Source organism: Podarcis bocagei (genome assembly GCF_964188305.1).
Source record: "Podarcis bocagei genome assembly, chromosome: 11".
Taxonomy (NCBI): domain Eukaryota; kingdom Metazoa; phylum Chordata; class Lepidosauria; order Squamata; family Lacertidae; genus Podarcis; species Podarcis bocagei.
The window spans coordinates 2,820,494-2,843,022 of NC_138136.1; the positions used below are offsets into that span (position 1 = coordinate 2,820,494).

Below are 22,529 nucleotides of genomic sequence, written 5' to 3' on the forward strand. Positions count from 1 at the left end.
TGTGGAACTAGTCGGCTTTTTTTAAAATGGACAAATGTGGGGGTTGGGGTTGGAGGACAAGTATTTTTCGCTCTGTAACACGCACCTGACCATAACACGCACATCGTTTTAGAGGAGGAAAACAAGGGGAAAAAATTCTGAATGAAACAGTGGGTGTATCATTTTTGTGCCTCATGCTGTGGCCACAGACATGTGATCTGATGGTGAGTTTGGGGTAGCCCAATGCAAAGATCCTGAGGATCCATGTGGATCCGTGCTTTGTAACCACGTTTTTGCACCATTTTTTTTTTTTTTTTTTTGCACCCCAGGCAACAGTGGGTGCGTGATTTTTTTGGTGCAGGCTGTAGCCATGGACATGCTATGTGATCTGATGGTGAATTTGGGGTGACCCAATGCAAAGATCCTTAGGATCCATGTGGATCCATGCTTTGTAACCACGTTTTAAGTGGGGAGGGAAGGAAAAACACAGAAGGGACAAGGAGCACGAGAGGGGTGTGCAGAGAAGCGGCTGGCTAAGAATGCAGAAGAGGGGTTTAACGGGAGGGAGGAAAGGAAGGCAAAATCTTTCCCCCACCCACCCACCCACCCAAGCCAGCCCGCTCTCTCTCTCTCTCTCTCTCTCTCTCTCTCTCTCTCTCTCTCTCTCTCTCTCCCTCTCCCTCTCCCTCTCCCTCTCCCTCTCCCTCTCCCTCTCTCCCACCTGCATGTTTTCCGGCTGCTTGCGAGTCCCTAAAATGCTTCCCTGGATGCAGCAGCACCGGAGCACGGAGATCCTTTCCTTTCCCCTCTGCTTGCCTGGAGGGGAGGGGATGGGATTTGCCTGCTCTTTGTTCCGTTTGAGCAAACAGGAACCGAAACAGAAGAGGGTGGGCAGTAAGACCCTGAGGCAGAATGCAGGAAAGCAACAGCTTCCTCTCTCACGGTCGGCTCCAGGGACCACACATTCGCTCAATAACACGCACAGACATTTCCCCTTACTTTTTAGGAGAAAAAAATCTGCATGTTATAGAGAGAAAAGTACGGTATATTTTGGCACCACAGTGTCACAGCAGGGGACCTTTGAGTGCTGTCAGTAAAACTAAACATGTTTTATTTTTATCTTTGAAAGGAAAAAGATGAGGTAAATGTTCTGTAGATGTTTGTACTACACTAGGATATTTCATATTGTTATCAGCGACTAACCTGCTCAAAACTTAGTAAGTCAAGGTACCTAGATATCTGTAGGCTGACATGGGCCTATTCAGTTTCCTTACTATGAACAGATGCATATATGATTGTACGAACAGCAGCAAATTGCAGCAGTCAGATAAGACTGGTTAGAGATTTCAACAACCTGGGGACAAATCAAAAACCTCCCCCCTCCTATTTGAGAAAACATAAAGAAGGCATATCAAAAAGAAATATAAATAGCATTTAATCTAAGTCTTTATGTCTCTCTGTTTAGAACATTGAAGCAGGTTTTCTGAGAAATTTTGAACAGGATAATTTTCCTGTGCAAATTAGGCTAATTTGCATAGGGTACTTTGCATTGCAAAATTTTCAGTTGTTAAAGTGCTCTGGGGGTTGTAGTTCTGTAAAGGGAATAGGCACTTCTTCACAATTCTCAGCACCTTAACAAACTACAGCGCCCAGGATTCCCTGGGAGAAGCCTTGATCGTTAAAGGGATAAAGTAGTGCTTTAAATGCATGGGAAGAGTAAACTCACTGACTCTAACTTAGTCATGCTTAGTAATTTCATTGGGTCCACGCTCACAGAGCTGGCCCACCGATGAGGGAGGGGGAGGCACCTGCTTCAGGCAGTAGAAGCGCAAGAGGCGGTGCCCCACCTGCCCCACTGCTGCCGCTGCAGCACCCCCTCCCAGGCAAGAGGGAGGTGTTCCAGCACGTGACATTGCTGCTCATCTTCCCACCCCCAGGGCAGAGAAGACAAGCGGCAATGCTTTGAGGAACGCTCTGGCTCTCACCCAGTTCATGGAGATGGTGAGGGAGCAGAACATTCCTGTTTCGTTTTAGGGCAGATCCACACCAAACATTTAAAACTTTAAACCTTCCCTCCAAAGAATCCTAGGATCTGTAGGGTGTTGTTAAGGGTGTTTGGAATTGTAGCTCTATGAGGGTAAACTATAGTTCTGGATATTTGGAGAAGTCATGTGCTTTAAATGTCTGGTGTGGATCTGTGTTCAGAGACCAGTTTTGCTCACTGTTAGAGACAGACAGTGTAAACTAAATCCTAGTCCAAAGAGCATTTAGGATAGAAGCATCAGCCCATATCTGGTCTGTGTCTTAACTAAGCAAATGTATCTTCACTAGCTAGACTCTGTCAACAACATATCTGTAATTTGAGAGTTACACCAATGTCCATTTTGCAGAAGTTCACTGATCTCTGTCTCCCGTTTGTGTAAAGACCCTTTGACCAGCTCCAAGGTGGCTTTCACTTCCAACAGAAGTTTCTTTTGTGGCAAACCATTATGCGCTTCCTCCATTTCCACCTGAGGAAGAGGAACAAATCTTGATCACCATCTCGGACAATTGAAGTACTGTACCTAGCATAATGTGCGACAATGTATCTAAATTACCAAGACAGGCTGAAACTACACTGAACCTTCTAAACCTTCTAAAACTTGTTTAGAGGGAAATGAAATAAACCACACACTATTGTAATCTGAAGTAGCTCTTTCTTTGACTGTACTCTCTCAGGACTTTCCCAGATTTTCAGGTGTACAGTGCAATAAATAAAGACTTGGAGCTTATTATTTGTGTGAAATCCAAATATATTCCTGCCTGGAAGAAAGTACTTCTGTTTTAAGGGTGCCACATTTTCCTTGTATTCACACCTAAATCTGAGTCCTGGCTCCTGGCACCAGTGCAATCTGAAGGGCAGTCTGGAGTGTGGCTGCCTGAGTGCAGTCAAGATCTCTGCATAGTGCCAGCAACATCACTGATTAGGCACAGCACAGATCCCCAGCCAAAATCCATGATGGGACCCAAATATCCATTGCTTGGCCTGAAAAGAGGAGACTCGTATCAATACACTGAGCCTATTTGTTTAAAGACAAAGTCTGGTGAAGACGCCCTCCTGTTCTCCCAAATCTGTTTCATTACTGTTTTTTTTTTTTAAAAAAAGGTAAAGGACGCCTAGACGGTTAAGTCCAGTCCAAGGCAACTATGGGGTTGCCGCACTCATCTCGCTTTCAAGCTGAGGGAGCAGAATTTGTTCACAGACAGCTTTCCGGGTCATGCGGCCAGCTTCTGGCACAACTGAACACTATGACAGAAGCCCGAGTGCACGGAAACACCGTTTACCTTCCTGTCACAGCGGTACCTATTTATCTACTTGCACTGGCATGCTTTTGAACTGCTAGGTTGGCAGGAGCTGGGACAGAGCAATGGGAGCTTACCCCATCGCAGGGAATCGAACCATCGACCTTCTGATCAGCAAGCCCAAGAGGCTCAGTGGTTTAGGCCACAGCGCCACCCGCTCTCGTGCATATATGATCTGCAGCAACAGGTGTGGGAAAATGGGTCCCGGCTACTAGAACCAGTGCACTGACACCAACTCGAGGGGGCCCTGGGGGCCCAGGCACCCACAAAAAAATAATTGTGTATGCTCAGCACACATTTTGTGGGGCCTTGGACGTGACTTCCATGTCCCATCCGAGGCCCTTGGAAGTGGTGTCCTAGGCCTTGCAGATCCTCCAGTGCCACTTCTGGTTCCTCGTGCGGAACTGGAAGTTACATCAGAGACTGCACGAGGCCTACACTTTTCCACTTTGAAGGCCCTACAAGGCCTCGGATGGGACCTCCGATTCCTCATGAGGTCCTGGATGTCCCACCTGAGGTCTCGCGGGGCCTTGAAAGTGGCATCCTAGGCCTTGCAGGACCTCTGACGCCACTTCCAGGAGCGATGTAATCTGACACCATGACAACACGTTACAGCAGCGCTGCTGGACACCCATGGTCTGCGGCCCAAGTCGGTGCCTCTGAACCAGTGCTTCCAGAAGTGGCTGAATGAGCAGTGTCAGGATTTCTGGATCCCTCACAGCTATAGGCTTCATGGGAGTGGTGGCCCTGCACCATTGCTCTTCCATGAATCTAAAGTAAGATGACTCAGAAACCCTGTTCATGGGTGAAAGGCACCCACGACACTCCTCCACCCTGCAGAGCTTATCACTGGGACCAGAATCTCTTTGGTTAATGAGACCAGAATCTTTTTGCTGTGATGCTTGAGCTGGACTTGATTTTTTCAGATTTTACCCATGACACTGCAGTTTTAACTCCCGTATGAATCCCATTTTTGAAGGTTGAGCACGGCAATGTGCTGTACTTCACCTAGCGGCAAACAGATTGAGATTGAATCCTGACAAGACAGAAGTACTGTTTTGGGGGGACAGGAGGCGGGCAGGTGTGGAGGATTCCCTGGTCCTGAATGGGGTAACTGTGCCCCTGAAGGACCAGGTGCGCAGCCTGGGAGTCATTTTGGACTCACAGCTGTCCATGGAGGCACAGGTTAAATCCGTGTCCAGGGCAGCTGTTTACCAGCTCCATCTGGTACGTAGGCTGAGACCCTATCTGCCCGCGGACTGTCTGGTCAGAGTGGTGCATGCTCTGGTTATCTCCTGCTTGGACTACTGCAATGCGCTCTACGTGGGGCTACCTTTGAAGGTGACCCGGAAACTACAACTAATCCAGAATGCAGCAGCCAGACTGGTGACTGGGAGCGGCTGCCGAGACCATATAACACCGGTCTTGAAAGACCTACATTGGCTCCCAGTACGTTTCCGAGCACAATTCAAAGTGTTGGTGCTGACCTTGAAAGCCCTAAACGGCCTCGGTCCAGTATACCTGAAGGAGCGTCTCCACCTCCATCGTTCTGCCCGGACACTGAGGTCCAGCACCGAGGGCCTTCTGGCGGTTCCCTCCCTGCAAGAAGCCAAGTTACAGGGAACCAGGCAGAGGGCCTTCTCAGTAGTGGCGCCTTCCCTGTGGAACGCCCTCCCACCAGATGTCAAAGAGAAGAACAACTACCGGACTTTTAGAAGACATCTGAAGGCAGCCCTGTTTAGGGAAGCTTTTAATGTTTGATGTATCACAGTATTTTAATATTCTTTTGGAAGCCGCCCAGAGTGGCTGGGGCAACCCAGCCAGATGGGCGGGGTATAAATAATAAATTATTATTATTATTACTAGCAGATATGAGGTCCAGGCTCTTGAAGCAACAAGAGCAACAGAAGTGACAAGCAGCAAGTTTATTACTCCTGCAAGTTTATTACCACATTGCCATGCATATCTGTGATTTAATATGTTCTGGCAAAAGGAAAGTGGATGGAAGGCTTACCACAACAGATGTAGACCTTTGAGCAGGCTCTGTAGTCTCTGACTCCTGTGTTGTGACATTAGACTTTTCCACCCCCGCATTATGGTCTGTGATTCCTTTTTCTGTTATCTGAAAGAAACTTGCTTTTTTATACATTCCAGTTTAATCACACCCGTTTTGCAACCAAAAGAACATTTCCATTTACTGCTAGTATAACTGTTGGCACTGCAGAATGGAATTTTGCCTCCAAAGGAATATTTGACATAACATATGCTATTTTTCTCCCCTGATTTCAATCAGATTTGGGTGAACAAAACAGAAAGTGAGCTTGGTGAAGTTTGCAAACTGAATCCATAATAGAATGGGGGTCCAATCAGCCCACATTAAACTTATATATTTTAGAACACTCCCAAATCACCTGCAATTGAGTTTTGCTACTACAGAAAACACTCTAACCCATCTCTCTGCCAGTTAAGTGATTTATAAATAGATCAAATATGTAAAAGGAACTTATTTTCAAAACAGAAAAACTGACCATTTATTCTATTTCATCATCTACAACACAAAGACGTTTACCTCATCTGATATAATTAATGCCCTTCGTTGATCACAGGGTAAGTCCATTTGAAAATCTACAATTTTCTCCACTTTTTCAAGGTTTACTCTGCTCCTCTGAAGTTCTTCAATAGCTGGGAAGGGGGTGAATAGGAGAATGTAACAACAACAAAGATAACTTCTAAAGAGGGAAGAAACAGTTCTAACAAAAGAATTGTAATAATAATTCTGAATAATTCTCCAGAGTTGTACACTTACTTGCCTGTAGCTTCTATCATAGCAAATAGAACTATAATCCAACACCATTCACACAAAGAGCAAGTGGTATATTGTCTGGTTTGGGCTTTGAGATGCACACAAGCATGTGAAAGACAGCATTTTTTTTGGAGGGGGGAACTGCAGCCTAGTTTGCATGCTCAGTTATCAACCAGGGCTTCTAAAATGTGATAAATGAAACCTTGTGCTTTGGACATTGTAGGAGTCCTTTTGTCAACTCTATTTTTCAATTATGACATGATTAAAAGTCCACTGAGAGACTTCCCATTGAGCAAGAGACATCAGTTTGGAGCTACAAATGAAATTCCTTCAAGCAGTCTTTCTTTTGAAGGGAAACACTTACTTAAGGTGTGCTGGTTATGCAGGCAGTCTAGCTTTTGAGTAGTGCTCTTGAGCAGCCAAGCCTGCAAAAGATCATAACTGTTCAGTTCTCAATTCTTTTGCAGATCAATAGAAGAATGTCTCATATATATTGTGGTTTATTTATTTATTATTAAAATATTTATATATTTTCCTTCATTTCACAGTTAAATAGTTTACAAAATATAGTACGGTGGTATATATTAAAACAAAAATAACACTGAAAACCAACACAGGAAAACACCATGGAAAATAGAACAACATATTACTAAAGGTTAGTTTTAAATCCAGGAAGTCCTAGTTCTGATGTAACCTGCTCTGAAGCTTCAGGGCAGGATAGGCTTTGATATAAATCACTTATAATACTCCTTTGCAAATAATACACACTTTAAGTGAGGAGAAGAGCAATGCTATGTGCTTCTCCTGCAGAGCACCAGAGAATGATGATGGCTGCTAGGCTGAAGGTCAAACACTGGCCCTGGAGGTGCAGGGACCTGCCTGTTTACAGTACTTGTCACTTTCACAGGTATTTATTCATTACTTTGTTCTGACCGAATTCCAAATTAAACTGTTTGCTTGTTTTTTAAAAAACCTCCATGGAAATTCACATATTTGAATGTATTTTTCACAAAATATGCATTTTTTGGTAAGCATTTAATCAAAAAATGCCAACTTGCCCAGACACCCCCTCCTGCTATTGGCATCAACTGCTGCATTCCTGGTAAGCTTCTCTTGCCAGCTCAAGACATTTTTTTTAATTCACCTGAGCTTATGGTGGACCTCGTTAGCCTGCTCTGATGTTGTAGGATTGTGTTTTACCATGATTCATCTGTTATCTATTGCTTCAGTGCACCTGATATATTGTGCAGGCATCTCAGATTAACTAGGTGCATTTAGGCACGCATTCTTCCCATGGGTCAGCTCCACTGTGACCAAGAAAGTGCTAGATTTGGCAGGGATCAATGTATTTATTCACTTGATCCTCAAAGCAGAGAGAACATGACTTTGGTTGAAATTAGAAAATGCAATGCCAGTGGACTAATCTAAGGACCATTAATTTAATTTACAGGTCCTAATTACATAATCTATGTGTGCAGACATCTGTTTAAATTTGCTAGTCAAAAAAGGAGAAAACTTTATACAATTTCAGTTGGGGTTTTTTAAAGTCAAATTACTCCAAACTACTTCTGAGTTACCTTTTCATCACCCCATTTTTCCTTCTGCAGTGTGATCTGATTTGCCAGCTCTTCTTTCTCTTGTCTCAGTATTCTATTTTCTTCCTTCAGTTTCTGGTGTATAATTATACAGAAATGAGACTATTATCTTAACCAGACGGGCAAAGAGAGAAACCTGCTTGCTTGCTCTAATTGCTACAGTAATCATACTGTAGAAATGGAACCTATAACAAAAGGTTGCAGTGTACCTGGAGGAGCGTCTCCGCTCATTCAGCCTGAGGTCCACGTCCAAGGGCCTTCTGCTGGTTCCCTCCCTGTGAAAAGTGAAGTTACAGGGACCCAGGCAGAGGGGCTTCTTGGCAATAGCACCCTCCCTGTGGAACACCCTCCCACCAGATATCAAGGAGAAAAAGATCTACACAATTTTTAGAAGACACCTGAAGGCAGCCCTGTATTGGGAAGGTTTTAGCATCTGATGTTTTATTATGTTTTTGTATTCTGCTGGAAGCCATCCAGAATTATTATTACTATTATTATTATTACAGATCGAATAATAGCTTCTCCGTAGGACTCTAGCCACCCCCCATTCAGTTTCCCCTCCTCTCCCAATGCTTTCTGTCTCCCCCTGCCAGCAATAGCCAGTCAACATTCCATGACCACAGAGCACAATCTGGCTTCATTGGGCTGCCCCCCCCCCCGACCACCATGGTTTCTTTCAAAATATTTTTTGCACATCTGCAAATATTGGGTCACAAGTTCATGCCTGTGAAGTTGTGATGGTGGCAAACCTCACAGGATCTTCACGGCTCATAAGAAATGAAAATATTTTTGTGCAAAGTAGCTTACCTTTTACTTCCTTAATAAAGAGACTAGTAGATCAGCAATCTGCAATTGCACATTTGCCCTTTATTTATAAACTTAAAGGGCAAATGTGAAATTGCAGATTGCTGATCTACTAGTCCTAAATATTGTTCATATAGCCTCATGAAGTTTTAGGGGGAAAGTTGTATCCCATCCATTCAAGGTGACAGTATTTTCCTTTTTACCTTTGTTGTGTCTTGCCAGTATTGGTTTTTCTTGTCTACTGTCTCTTGATAGGCCTCCAGCTGAGCTCGCAAGTTCTTCATTTTGTTGCTATACTGATTTTTCAGAGCCATCATAGCTTGTTCCTATCCAAAATATTATGATTAAGAAAATAAGCTAGCTTTAAAGGCAACTAAAAAAGGAGTGGCAGGTATAAACCAAAACCTTTGAATCATGGTTCCTGATACCTCTCCACCTTTCTATGTTAGTTTTCTTTACTTGGATAAAGCTCTAGGGCATTGACTTCAGCTTTGAGCAAATGCTAACAAGAGTTCATTGGTTTCTGGATTTTTCTGTACTCAGCATAAAGACACTTGATAGCCTCTAATTGCTATCTAATTGCTAATTGTTTGGATATAATGCTAAAGTTTAGCAGCCAAGCCATGGTTTAGCATTACAACAATGAGCCTCAGAGAGCTCTGGGCTTGCATGTTGCTCAATCCACTCTTCTTTTCTAGTGGCCATGAGGAGGAGTTTCTATTTTAGACTAACTAAAAGTTAGAGTGTCATCCGAATCCTAAACTATTGCTGGTCTTAACTATTCGAACAAGCAAACTTCATTAAACCCTAGTTTGAAGTTGGCTTGTTTCCACCAACTATAGATAAGATTAACCATAGTTTGCCAGGTTTAGTCACTCTAATGGCCATCATGGAGGAGCCGGGAAGGAGAGATGCACAAGCTACTCTGTGGGTTGTTCTCATAACTGCATTACCTTTAAATAAGCCAATGATCACTATTTTACAACATTGCCATAATCAATCATTTCAAGAATAATTAAAACGAAGAGTTGAACCATCAATGAAAAAATGACAGGAATAAAGCTAGCCTACATCTTAGAATGAGGGTGTGATATAGAGGACTAACACAGACTCTGATTCACAGACAGACTCCTTCACTCACTGACCTCAGACAGACCAACAAGACTGACTAATGAGCTGGCATGCCTTAATCACATATATAATTGGCACTGGGCCATTGCTGTAGCAACTGGCGTGGCTGAATAGGCACTTGTATTAGCTCATCCATGGGCTTTTTAATGCTTATGAAAGAAATCAACCCCTTCCCTAATTTTAGTTACTCCAACAGGTTTAGTTTAGCATGTTGAAGGTCTCTCCTCATCAACCATGAGCTATGATGAAGAACAGACCTTGGCTACAGTCTGTGGTCAGTGAGGAGAGAACTGAACCATGGCTTGGGGTTCATAGAATCATAGAATCATAGAGTTGGAAGAGACCACAAGGGCCATCGAGTCCAACCCCCTGCCAAGCAGGAAACACCATCAGAGCACTCCTGACATATGGTTGTCAAGCCTCTGCTTAAAGACCTCCAAAGTAGGAGACTCCACCACACTCCTTGGCAGCAAATTCCACTGTCGAACAGCTCTTACTGTCAGGAAGTTTTTCCTAATGTTTAGGTGGAATCTTCTTTCTTGTAGTTTGGATCCATTGCTCCGTGTCCGCTTCTCTGGAGCAGCAGAAAACAACCTTTCTCCCTCCTCTATGTGACATCCTTTTATATATTTGAACATGGCTATCATATCACCCCTTAACCTCCTCTTCTCCAGGCTAAACATGCCCAGCTCCCTTAGCCGTTCCTCATAAGGCATCGTTTCCAGGCCTTTGACCATTTTGGTTGCCCTCCTCTGGACACGTTCCAGTTTGTCAGTGTCCTTCTTGTACTGTGGTGCCCAGAACTGGACACAGTACTCAATAGGGCTATAAGAAGGCACTGGTTTCCATTCTAACCCATGCATGCAACACTATTTCCATTCTGCTGCAGTTTGTCTTCTGACAAAAACAAAGTTAGTAGTGATGTGCCAGAATTTATGCAGCTAATTACACTATTATTATTATTATTATTATTATTATTATTATTATTATTATTATTTCAACACCATTTATTATTATCATCATCATCATCATCATCAACAACACCATTCATATCAAAACCATTTATTATTATTATTATTATTATTATTATTATTATTATTATCAACACCATTCATTTAAATGCAAATGCCATTTGTTTCAATCCAAAGGAAAGACAGTGGAAATAGGGGTGAGTGGATGTCACTGTTAAGATAAAATTTGTGGGAAGAAAAAAGCAGCAGCAAATGCTGGATTAATTTCTGTTCTAGACATGAGACAAATAAGCAAACCCTGGCAATTTCTGCTCCCATGCCTGTTTGCATAGAAATCGTCTGACATCCCCATGGTTCCCCAACCTTGTTTCTGCTCGGTTCTAAAGGATCTCTGAAGTGTATGGATCAAGAGACATAACTTATGCTGCTCCTCAAAAGACTCTCTCTCCCTCTTTCTGGTTATTTGCTTGGGCCAGGACCTCTGTACTCCACTGATACCACACAGCTAAGTGACAGAAATGTAAAAAGACATCTAAATTTGCTTTGCACTTAACAGAAGGCAGTTGCCTGTTGCAAGTTTAATCCTTGCAACTGGTCTGATTTACACACCTAAAACACCACCAGAGGGAGCTACCATCTAATACAAAAACTGTTTTAAACACTGCCATGTAAATTGCGCTTAGCATTCAGCCGGGTGTGGGAAGATAGCAAATATAGCATTTTATATAGAATAAATGCAGATTAATATAGTGGGGACTGGTCCACTAGAGGGAATGGGGCACTGACTCACCAGCCCAATCTAGTGTCCAGATCAAGATCAGTCATATTCTGCCTTGGTCAGACCACACCTGGAATACTGTGTCCAATTCTGGGCACCACAATTTAAGAAGGATATTGACAAGTTGGAACATGTGCAGAGGAGGACAACCAAAAAGATCAAGGGTCTGGAAACCAAGCCTTATGAGGAATGGTTGAAGGAGGTGGGTATGTTTAGCCTGGAAAAGAGGAGACTGAGAGGAGATATGATAGCCATCTTCAAATATCCTAAGGGCTGTCACATGGAGGAGGGAGCAAGCTTGTTTTCTCCGGCTATGGAGGGTAGGACTCGAATCAATGGCTTCAAGTGACAGGAAAAAAGATTCTGACTAAACATCAGGAAAACTTTCTGACAGTAAGAGCTGTTTGGCAGTGGAACAGACTCCCATGGGAGGTGGTGGACTCTCCTTCCTTGGCGGTTTTGAAGCAGAGGTTGGACGGCCATCTGTCATGGATGCTTTAGCTGAGATTCCTGCCTTGCAGGGGGTTGGACTAGATGACCCCTGGCGTCCCTTCCAACTCTAAGATTCTATGATTATAGGCCAAAGCAAAGAATTCTATCTGCTCATCCAACATATATTTAAACCACTTGAGTTCCCTCAAAGAATCCTAAGAACTGTAGTTTCTCTATTACAGAACCACAACTTTCAGCACCTTCAACAAACTCAGGTTCCCAGGAAGTTTTGAGGGGAACCGTGTTCTTCAGCATGTGCTGGATGTGCTTTCAATGTGCTGGAGCTGCCCAAGTTCAACTGAACGCATTCTTTTACCTTCCCAACTGCATGAAACATAAATAGCAAATACACCCAGAAACCAGGCTGTCTGTTGTTCTTTGTGGGCTGAACAATGACTCCGCTTTTGAAGCATGACATTTCATTGTGCATAAATTCCTTCTCTTTCTGGGAAATCTACTCAGGTGTGGATCAACTGTATGAAGCGAGCACAGGTGATGAAACAGGTGTGGTGTCATGAATAGACGGAGAGTAGGGAAGTATAAGTTGTGATTATTCCTTTCTTTCCTATTCTGCATGATTGTTTACTGCCATGAATATTTATGAAGAACAGACAAATACACCTAGTGTTCATCTTCACACTTTCATAATAAATCTGACTTTGCACACATTTAAAAAAGGAAGCAAGACCATTGTAGAAAGTTAGCTACACCTATGCCAAATTCAACAAGCTAAAACCCATTTTTCAACAGGCTAAGGGATGTCCATCTCTGCATATAATGTAGTTTAAAATCTCCTTAATCTTAGGGTGGCCATCTTGTATCATAAAAATAAAATTAAAATTAAAAATGAGAGAAGGAAAGGGAAAGAAAACTCAAAGCCAGATTTGCATAAAAATTACAAATTCTAGTTTATATGTAAAGACGTGCACTTAGGAAATAATTACTATCATTTACCTAGCAATACAAAACACCTCACCAAAGTGGCGGCCTGTATGCCTGCTCACTCTGTCCAGGCACTAAGTGTTGATGGGCAACTTCAAGACTCCTCCTTGCCCTTCTTACGGTTCTTGATCTTTCATCTGGACTTGGATCTGGCAGCCCATCCAACAGAGGACTGTCCTCTGTAAAGCAGGATAGAAGCTACCCTTGCAATCAGAAACACGTCTACTCAGAAGTAAGTCCTATTGAGGTAATTGTGTGTAGGACTTCTACCTGAACAAATAAATTATCTCTACCTCCCCCGCACCACCCTCTTTGATGCATCATGTGTTAGTGCAACAAAAGTAGAACGTGGTTTGCTGAGCCTTGCTTGTTCTCACAGTAAATGGAAGAATTGGACCCCTGGAGTTTATTTGCAACTTTAGAAAAATCACCTGGTTTTCTTTTCCTACATGTTCCAGCTCTTTGATTGCCTTCGTGTACCCAATTTTCATCTGATGCATGTCTTTAGCAATCTAAAAAGAAGAAAAAAAGCAGCAGCAGATTGGAACATTTTATTCATCCCTCCCAATAACCAGCACTTACTGCAAACTAATAAACAAAGTACAGTAGACAGATGCAAAAGAAGGCAGACTCTTGCACCTTTAACAGTTGTGTACTCAAGGAAATTTCAGCAGGAATAGTAGTTTGCATGACAAGCTGTACCTAGGAACCCCCCCCCCACCTCTAACTAACAAGTATTAAAGGTGGACGGACCCTGCTCTCTTTTTCATCTGTCAGTGCTAACAATGAGTGTGTTGTGGACAAACATCCATTTAAATTTTGACAGTAGTATAAGAGAAGCAATGAATGAATAAAGCTAAAGCACTAGAACCAATCTGTAACATCAGAATAATGAGTCTGTTTTACCATGCCATATAATTTAGGGTATTTTATAATACTGTCCTTTTCTGGGTCAGTGTCTGATTTTTAAGATTTTGAAATATGCATTTCATTCTTTGATGTTAAAAAACAGTAATGGTTTTAACAAGTAGCTGTTGTAAGCAAAAGCTGACCATGTGTCTGTTTATTCAGAAATCAGATCCCACCAAATTAACTGAGAATGATTATTATATATACGTGCAGGAATGCAGCCTTAATACAACCTGTCCAGACCTTTGACAGGTAATTGCAGTCACTTTGGCATGCTGTGCCATCCCTTTAATCCCATAGGATGGTGAGGCTCTGGGTGGGCTTTGTTGTTTGTTTCTGAAACTGGCAGGAAGATGTGACGTGAGGCCTGATAAAGAGTCTGGGTGAACTGAACAAGACTTTGATTAGAGTTTGGGAGGTCACTGCCCCTCTGGCAGAATGTGATGCCTGCTGCCAAGTTCTGGTTTAAGCAGACACCGGTGTGCTGTGGGAAGTTATTTACATGATGTCAGGCTTCGGGGAATCCGATCCCTCACACGGTAGCAGTCAAGAAGCAGAGAAACAATTAAAAGTTCTTACCACGTAATTCATTAATATTCACAGAGAGAGTTGAAGGAATGCAGTCCTCTTTAAATAATGGCATTGCTCCAAGTAAAGTCCCACCCCTTATGTCTCTCCGCTTCTACGTCACCCCTGCGTCAGCTGATCTGGGCTTTCTGCCTCTGAGGTCCTGGGAGAGGGGGGTGGGGTCAGGAATGCTTTCCAAAGACACTGAGTCTGTCAGCTGTCTCTCCCCTGGTGTTTCTTCTTCTTGCTGTTCCTCTTCCAATATTTCCCAGCTTCTCCCCTCTGCAGCCTCTGAATTATGCCCTTCTGCAAATCACTGTTCTAAATCTATACTGTCCTCCTCTTCTTGGGAAGGTTCAGGAGAAAAATGTGTCCCTGGCACATGATAGCAGACTACAGACACATGCACATACACAGAGAGAAGGTACTCTGATCTCAATGGAAGGAAAAACTGCAATATTTACAGCTCCATCCTAAATAGATTAATGCCAATAAAGATTCCACTGATTTAAATGAGAACTTACTTCCAAGCTAATTGTTTATAAGTTGCAGCCTCAGCACGGCAGTGGCAATTACTTACAACTTGCAGCCAGCATCCCTGTGGCTTATGGGGGTGCATGTTGAGGCGGCAGTGAGGTCAGTGTAGAACAAATGCATTGGTGGTAACACTGGGTTGGTTCCCCTGGTGCGCTCTCCCAGCATTGGCCTCGATGTTGCCTTGCCCCCTCTCCTAGTATAATGCAGTGATGCTGGTGATAGGAGGTGAGGTACATGGCACTGCCACACCAACTGTTGCCACCAGCTGCTGCACAGATGTCAGAGTGAACTGAGGCACAAATATTTATCACAGAAAAGATGGCTGGAGACTAGAGCTATTGAAAGTAATGGAAGCGTAAGTTGGGGAAGGGCCATAGCTCAGTTTTGGAACATACTGAAGGTCCCCATTTCAATTCCTGGCATCTCCAGGTAGGGCTGAGAGAGACTCCTGCCTGAGGGACCACTGCCAGTGTGTATCTTCTTTGGTGGTCACTCGTAGCAAAGTAAGATTGTTGTAGCCAAGTAAGACCAGGAATCTGGTTTTAATGGTGTGTCTGTAAGTGACTGTGGAAGCCAATTCTGGATCCACACGTCCTTCCACAATTGGGACATAGGTTTCCAAGCAGGAGTTAATCACAGTGAGGGTTGCCAAACGTGCCTTCCTCTTAGCTTGTTTCTCCCTTTTGTCCTGAGCTTGTGCTTCTTCAAAGTCCACAATGTCTTTGGTGAAGGCTTCCCAGAGCGACGTTGGGGACAGCAAACTAGAGATTGTTAGGGACAGAGAGCTGCAAAGAGACAGCGCGGGAGAAGAAAAGGAAGACTCCTTTACAGCAGTTTGAATCCAGCTCCCCTCAATCCCCCTCGTCTTCTGTCATAGCAGAGGAGATAAATTCTCAGGAAAGCGAACTAGAGCTGGCAGAGAGCCCAGACACTGATAAGCAGTCTCGGGTAACAACTGAAAAGGGGGGGGGGCATTCGTCAGAGGAAGGGGTTGGAAGCCAGCACGAATCTCCCCACACTCGTAGGTTAACAAGGGTTAAAGAACACCATCAAAGAGGTGAAAGGGGGGGGGCTCTTGGAGGATGTCATGTTGGAGGAGGGGTCGGAGTCCAAACACCTCCATGTCTTGAAAGGTGCTGATCGCTGTAGCAACAACTCTGATGGTAAATTAATGTATATAATAAAACTACCTGAAAACATAAGGAGTCTGCTTGCTGCCTAATTAAGTTGAGGAGTCAACCAGATAGTGACAGCTGTTCTCCAACTGGAGCACTCTCAGGCCAGTGTTTCCGTTACCCATGCTTATACCACATTTTTAAAGATTTGCATTGAGAGCGTTTTTAAACCTCTTTTGTCGTCCACCAGCATTAGGCTTAACATTCTGGAGTCGGGAATAGAGTAGATGCTTTGGAAGACCATAAGCAGGCATCTGAACAACATGAGCAGTCCAACGAAGCTGATGTTGAAGAATCCAGTAAGTGTAGATCTACTCAGCCAGATGGACCTCAATGGTCTGATTCAGTATGAGGCAGCTTCTTATGTTCTTCCATGAGATGCTGCCATTCTGTGGCAGCTGGAACAATAGTCAGCAGTTCCCAACAGCAGCCCTGCCACTACACACTGAGTTTGAACACAAAGGCAGTTGTGGAGGATTGCCACCACCTTCTCTAGTCACATTCATTGTCTATGCAAAGAAAGCGGCCTAACATTTGAAGAGGGCTGAAGTGAAAAAGTGATCAAAGTACAATGTTTATGTCAGGGGTTTTCAACCCGTGTGCCATGGCCCCCTGGAGTGCCTTGAACGGTGGTCAGGGGTGCCATGGGCAACAGTGGCCTCTGTCCCCCTTTCCTTTCCTCCTTCCTCTCATGTCTTCTCTGCCTCCCAAGGCGTGTGCAGCTGTTGTAGCAGCCCTGGCTACAAGTTCCCCAGGCGAATGGGGCCTCTGGGACTAGCCAGGGCATGCTGGTTGCCAGGAGCTGAGGTGGCCAGGGGGGGGGAGCAAGCAAGAGGGCGAGGGAGCCAGCCAGTCAGTCCACCAGCCCTTGCTGTTGGGAATGGACAGACAGGTGAGAGGCTGTGCAGGGATGAAAATCTCTGGTTTATGTGAATGTCAGGGTTTTATGTCTAGTCTTTAAAACAAATACTTTATATTTGTGTTCTGCGTGTCACTGGTTTGTGTGGCCTTTGAATGCTAAATGGCTGTTGTGACCTTTCTCTAGCCAGCGGCAGAGCATATGCCTGCGCTGCCCAGGGCGGGCATGCTCCCAAGGGGGGTGGGGTGTGGAGGGTGCCCTCCCATGCACCACAGTTCAGGGTAGGAGAGGGGCAGGGAAGCTGCTGCTCACTCTTCTCCTGCTCTCTGCAGCAGCTGCTGCGGCCCGGTGTGCTTCACCACGGCTAAGGAGGGCTGCTCTCTGCCTCCGGGTCAGTAGAGCTGATGCCAGGTGCGAGGTGTGCCGCCCACTCACCTGCCATTTTTTCACCTCCCTCAGTCATGACACCCGAGGTGAACAGCACTCCCCGCACCCCCCCTTCCTATGCCTCTGTCTCTAGCAGGCTCCTTCCTGGACTATGATGACTTGCAGAGCAAAACAGGCATCTTGCCAGGTGGTGGGAAAGAAGTGCTTACCTTGATCCTAACCAGGGACATATTCTGATAAAAACTTGCTTTGAGAATATCCTAGGCCACACTACAATGAAAATGTGGTCTGTTCCCAACTAGATGTAAACACTAAGCACACCTCAAGCATTTCCCACAAGCAGACCAAAGCAGGTGCACAGGCAGGCAGATATTTGATTTTGATTCTCACAAGCCTGTTACCGTATCAGTTCAACAGAAGCAGACACAAAATGAAATTTATTTGCGCAGCCTTACAATGGAGAATTGTTTGCTTTCTCTTGAGTCTTAGCTTCAAGACCTGGGGAGCAATCCCAACCCCTGGCCAGGATCAGCGTGGCTGATCAAGGTGGTGGAGCCATTTCACACCCAAAGCCCTGCTGCTCACACTGGCCAGGGCAGAATGTGTAGGAGACCATTTTGTCCCCCTTTTTTGGCTGCACTGGCTCTAAATTGGGCCCAGCACCAGTAGCTGGATCAACTGGGAAGAGAGGGGGGCTGGATTGCTCTCCTTTCCCCCGTTTAGGCATAGTTTTATATATACCTGTCTTTGGATGAAGTATAGCAACTGAGGTTACTATACTCTACTGAGCTTTCAGTTATTATAATATAAAAACTATGAGAAGTTTGCATTATGGTATTATGAACTTTGCTGAGAAAAAAAAGAAAGCTTATTCACACAGGTAACTTCAATCCATCCTCAATTCTTATGCAAAATAGAATGCATGATGCTATGTGGTGGGTGCCCAGTCTGCTCCTTCTCTGCCTTGTTTAGCTTGGAACAATGTTATGACAGAAGATGTCTCTTAGGGGATGAGCACACAAAGCCACCCTTCTCATCCGACCTCAGATGCCCTGATCCCAGGACAAATGTATTAGTTTGGATAAATACTGTATATTGGATGCAAGCCAGGCTTCCACCAGAGTAAACATTAAAAAGGAAACAAAATATGCCTTGCCAAAGGATCAGGACCGGAACATATTATCATGTTTGAACAATTTCAGCAGTTAAAATTATTACTATTATTATTTTTACTGTATTCCTGAGGAAATTGAAATAAACTTGTATTTTCTATGTTTTCTAGGGACATCACTTACAAAGCACAAAAACTGGTAAACATCTGTCATGGCTAACAGTGCAACAGACAATTTTTCATGTTGGCCTTCCCTTAAATGGAGAAAATGATTTAACAATAAATTAATTACCTGCCCTAAGAGAAGTACCCTCCAGTAGGAAAAGTAGAAGAAAGACTCTTTTCTCTACATTAGTGTGTTTATAAAAAGAAGTAATGCATTAGCAGTTAATTATCTACTGAAGTCAATTCATATCAGAAATTACTTTGTTTGTTTGTTTACCTTGGTAATATATAATTTTGCTAGTCTGTATGGAATGTAAAGCTGTTCTTCTTTGGACAGGCATCCATCCAGTTGATTGTCATGAAAGAGCACTCTAGGAGCACTGGGGTGACCTGTGATATGTATATATAAATATAATTCTTGACTATGTAAGACATGAAGCAAAATGAACCAGAAATGCTCATAGCTGAAAACTTCCTCTACCATTATCCAATCGCACTCAGTATTAACCACTAAACATAAAGAATGCATTATTATGCACTCACCAGCAGAGAGAGGTCAAAAGCACTTTAAGTAAGGTGAAGTCAGTCAGACCATGCAAAATATGTTAGGAATCCTGACATAGCACAGGAATTACTCAAATTTGGCTAATTCGAGGGTGGGGAGCCTAGAGCTGCAGCAGATGTTGCTTGCTTACGACTCCCACGGTCTCTGATCATTAGCCATGCTGGATGGGCTGGTGGTTGCTGGATTCCACAACACCTGGAAGGCCACATGGTGACTTATGAAGGCCACAGGTTCACCAGTCCTGACCTAATGTGTGTAAAGTTAATGTTGGTGGTGAATTCTGACTTAGAGAAGCTTGATACACAAACTCCCCCACTATGAGACAAGCATAGATACTCCAAGATTTGCCCCTGGGCTTGGTTTGGACCATATTGTATTTATTATTATTTCATAAAATTTATATACCACTTACCATGCAAGCAAAAGACCTCTACTAAGCAGTATAGAAAAGACAATATGAAATGTTCAGTTAAAAAATCTTTTAAAATGCTAGTAAAAACAAACATTTAAAGCAAGTTGCCTGCTCTTTTAACAGCTCTTTAAAACAATTGTACTTATTAAAATCATGTTAAAACTGCACACTAAAGTCACATAGCTGGGTAGATGAACCAAAAAGGGTTTTTAGCAGATTATGAAAATAATACAGTGGAGGTACCCATGTAATGTTAATGGACAGGGGGTTCCAAAGGTTAGTTGTTGTCACACTATAGGATTTTCAAATGCTTGAATGAACATTATGTGGACTTGTAAATGCGCTAGTTCCACAGAGCTAAGCAGGTGGCATTGCTGCCTGCCAGTCAGCCTCTGTTCTTCCTTCAGCGTCTCATTTCCTGCCGCCAACCGCATCCCTTCTTCCCAATTTGCAGCAGGCAAGTCACAGCAGTGGCAGCAAGCTCTTTCCCTGAACTCAGGAGCCCATGGCTTCCTAGGAGATTTAGTTCTCCAGAACTCCTGAATGACTACTGGGGTCACAGACACAAAAATGAGGTGAGTCAAGAGGAGTTTACACTTACCACAAATAGGATATATTTCTAAGGAAACACCCATGTCTCACCGTGGGAATGGTACAATGGAATGTATGTCAGGCAGAATATATGCTTCAGCCTATGCTGTCGAAATACCTTTTTGTGCAGTTTTGTTTCCTTTCGTTTCATTCAGGCATGTTACAAATGAGAGCTTGTTCTTGTTGAAGCTCAGTTTGTTCAACCAAGATTGGCCCTGCCCAATTTCACCTGTAAAAACAAGCCTTGTGTAAGAAGCCGGAAACATTCATTTTAGGAATTATAACAAATGACAACAAAAGACATGAAAAGAACCTTTTTATATGCAACAGCTGCCGCAAGGTTACTGATTGCAAAAAATTGGAAATCAGAAGAAGTACCAACATTGAAAGATTGGCAAAAAATTTTTTTTTAAATGATTGAATTAGCAAAAATGACGGCAACAATTAGAATGCAATCTAATCAAAATCTCAAAAAGGAATGGAAATGTGTGGAAGAATACATGACCAAAAGATGCTCCATCAAGAATTTATTGATGTGTATAGACTGATGTCACAAAGTTAAGTTAAGCTAAGCTAAACTAAGCAGATATATAAGATTAAATGTTTAATTATTAAGATACAGAATTACAATCTCAATAATAAAGTTACAAAATAATAACAAGGAAGTCACGCACGGATGGAGGGAAGACACAGGGCAAGAAATAAGAAATGGATAAATGTTGGTACATAATGAAATGTGAAAATGTGAATTTACGAATATAATATATATTTATCAATATGTAAAGATTTCATATATGTATTGCAACATTAATAATAAATAAATTAAGTGCAAAAAAACCCCCAAGCCTTGTGTGATTCTGTAGTGAATTGTCACATTATTATTGAATGGAAAGATCCCTTTGGTTTTCCAATCTCCATTCCTTGGGTTACAGTGTGTTTTGTCTTTGGCTTAAACAGAAAAGGGGGAAAATGCACTCAGACATTTTTGTTTGCAGTTACATTTGAGAATAAGCGTTCCTCTGAAGTTTGAAATGCTCGTGATGCATAAACTCTAGTGCTGATGAAGCCAGCGAGGTCACCTGCAGAAGCTGCTGGACCCCAGCTCCCACCAGCCCCACACAGCCGGGCCCACGGTCAGGGATACTGAGAGCTGCACTCCAGCAACATCTGGAGCTCCCCACACTGGCTTCTCCTGCTCGAGGACTTGCAACTTTGGAAAGAGTTTAAGGCTGATATACTTGCCAGTGACACTGAGTAGCCATGATAGTTGGGGTCCAGACTGATTGACCCATTGCAACTAAACATGTTCTCAAAACAAGAGAGACCATTGCTGTCCATATGAAGTGCTTCCCACTTGGGCTGCTGCTGATGACAGTCAAAGTCCTGTGCACTGTGGAGGAAGAGGAGTGCGGGGGAGCGCACCGTCCCAGGCAGCGCGATCCCGATGGGGTGCCATCGGAGCTGTCCCCCCCCCCCCGTGCTGGGCGCCATGCCCCCGCAGGCGCCGCACCACACCCCTGCGGGCAGCGTGCCATGCCCCCAGGACACCCGCCAGCCCTGCCCCCGCTTGCTCTCCGCCCCTCAGGTGCCAGAGGATTAAGCTCTGCCACTGGTCCTGTAACACCATCTCAAAACCGCATTAAGGACAGAAGAAAAGCTCAGCTGAACTGGAACAAGATCCACCTATTGCAGCATCCTGTTTTCACAGCAGCCGAATAATAGACACCTCTGGGAAGGCAGCACCTGAGTGCAAGGTCATTCATCCCACTTGTGATTCTCAGCAACTTTCTTTTGTCTGCCCTGAAGCTCCCAACATTCAGTTTCATTAGATGACCCAGAGTTCGTGGAAGCAAAGCAGCTCCCTCTCCACTTTCTCTACATCCATTGAAGAATGTGGATTCAATGCTGCCTCTGTCTGGTAGCAACATAAATGTACAGTGGAACCTCAGGTTACAGCAGGGATCTGTTTTTAGGGCCCGCCATAACCCGGAAATGACACATTTTTGTACTCATTATTTGCTTGGAGAACTGCATCACAAAATTGAGAGAAGTGTGCAACAAGGGTTGAACATATTCTTCACATTAGGCCGGGAGGAGGCTAAGTGGAAAAACAAGTTCAGTGGTACCTCGGGTTACAAATGCTTCGGGTTACGTGTTTTCAGGTTGCGGACCACGGGAAACCCAGAAGTACTGGAAAGGGTTACTTCTGGGTTTCGCCACTCATGCATACACAGAAGCACCAAATCACGTCACGCGCATGCACAGACACAGCACTGCAGGTTATGAATGCTGCGGGTTGCGGACGTGCCTCTGTCATGGATTACGCCCACAACCCGAGGTTCCGCTGTAAAGGCCATGGCAAGAGGTACAGTCACTGCATAAATTAATCGTGTCTTACTGTATTAACATTCATA

At 43.8% G+C, this 22,529-nt stretch overlaps 1 protein-coding gene across 2 annotated transcripts in view; it reads right to left on the reverse strand.

The window, feature by feature from the left end:
- Positions 1-1,390: 1,390 nt before the first annotated feature.
- Positions 1,391-22,529, reverse strand: part of LOC308597735 (uncharacterized protein) — a 33,223-nt gene continuing 12,084 nt past the window's right edge. For both annotated transcript variants that reach the window (XM_081213793.1, XM_081213794.1), the window contains 9 exons: positions 20,234-20,344; positions 18,825-18,937; positions 13,269-13,349; positions 8,727-8,849; positions 7,702-7,794; positions 6,489-6,549; positions 5,891-6,003; positions 5,336-5,443; positions 1,391-2,489 (listed from right to left, as the gene is read on the reverse strand). In XM_081213793.1, coding sequence (XP_081069919.1) covers positions 2,307-2,489; positions 5,336-5,443; positions 5,891-6,003; positions 6,489-6,549; positions 7,702-7,794; positions 8,727-8,849; positions 13,269-13,349; positions 18,825-18,937; positions 20,234-20,344 — 986 coding nt within the window. In that variant the 3' untranslated portion in view covers positions 1,391-2,306. The remainder of the gene's footprint in view (positions 2,490-5,335; positions 5,444-5,890; positions 6,004-6,488; positions 6,550-7,701; positions 7,795-8,726; positions 8,850-13,268; positions 13,350-18,824; positions 18,938-20,233; positions 20,345-22,529) is intronic.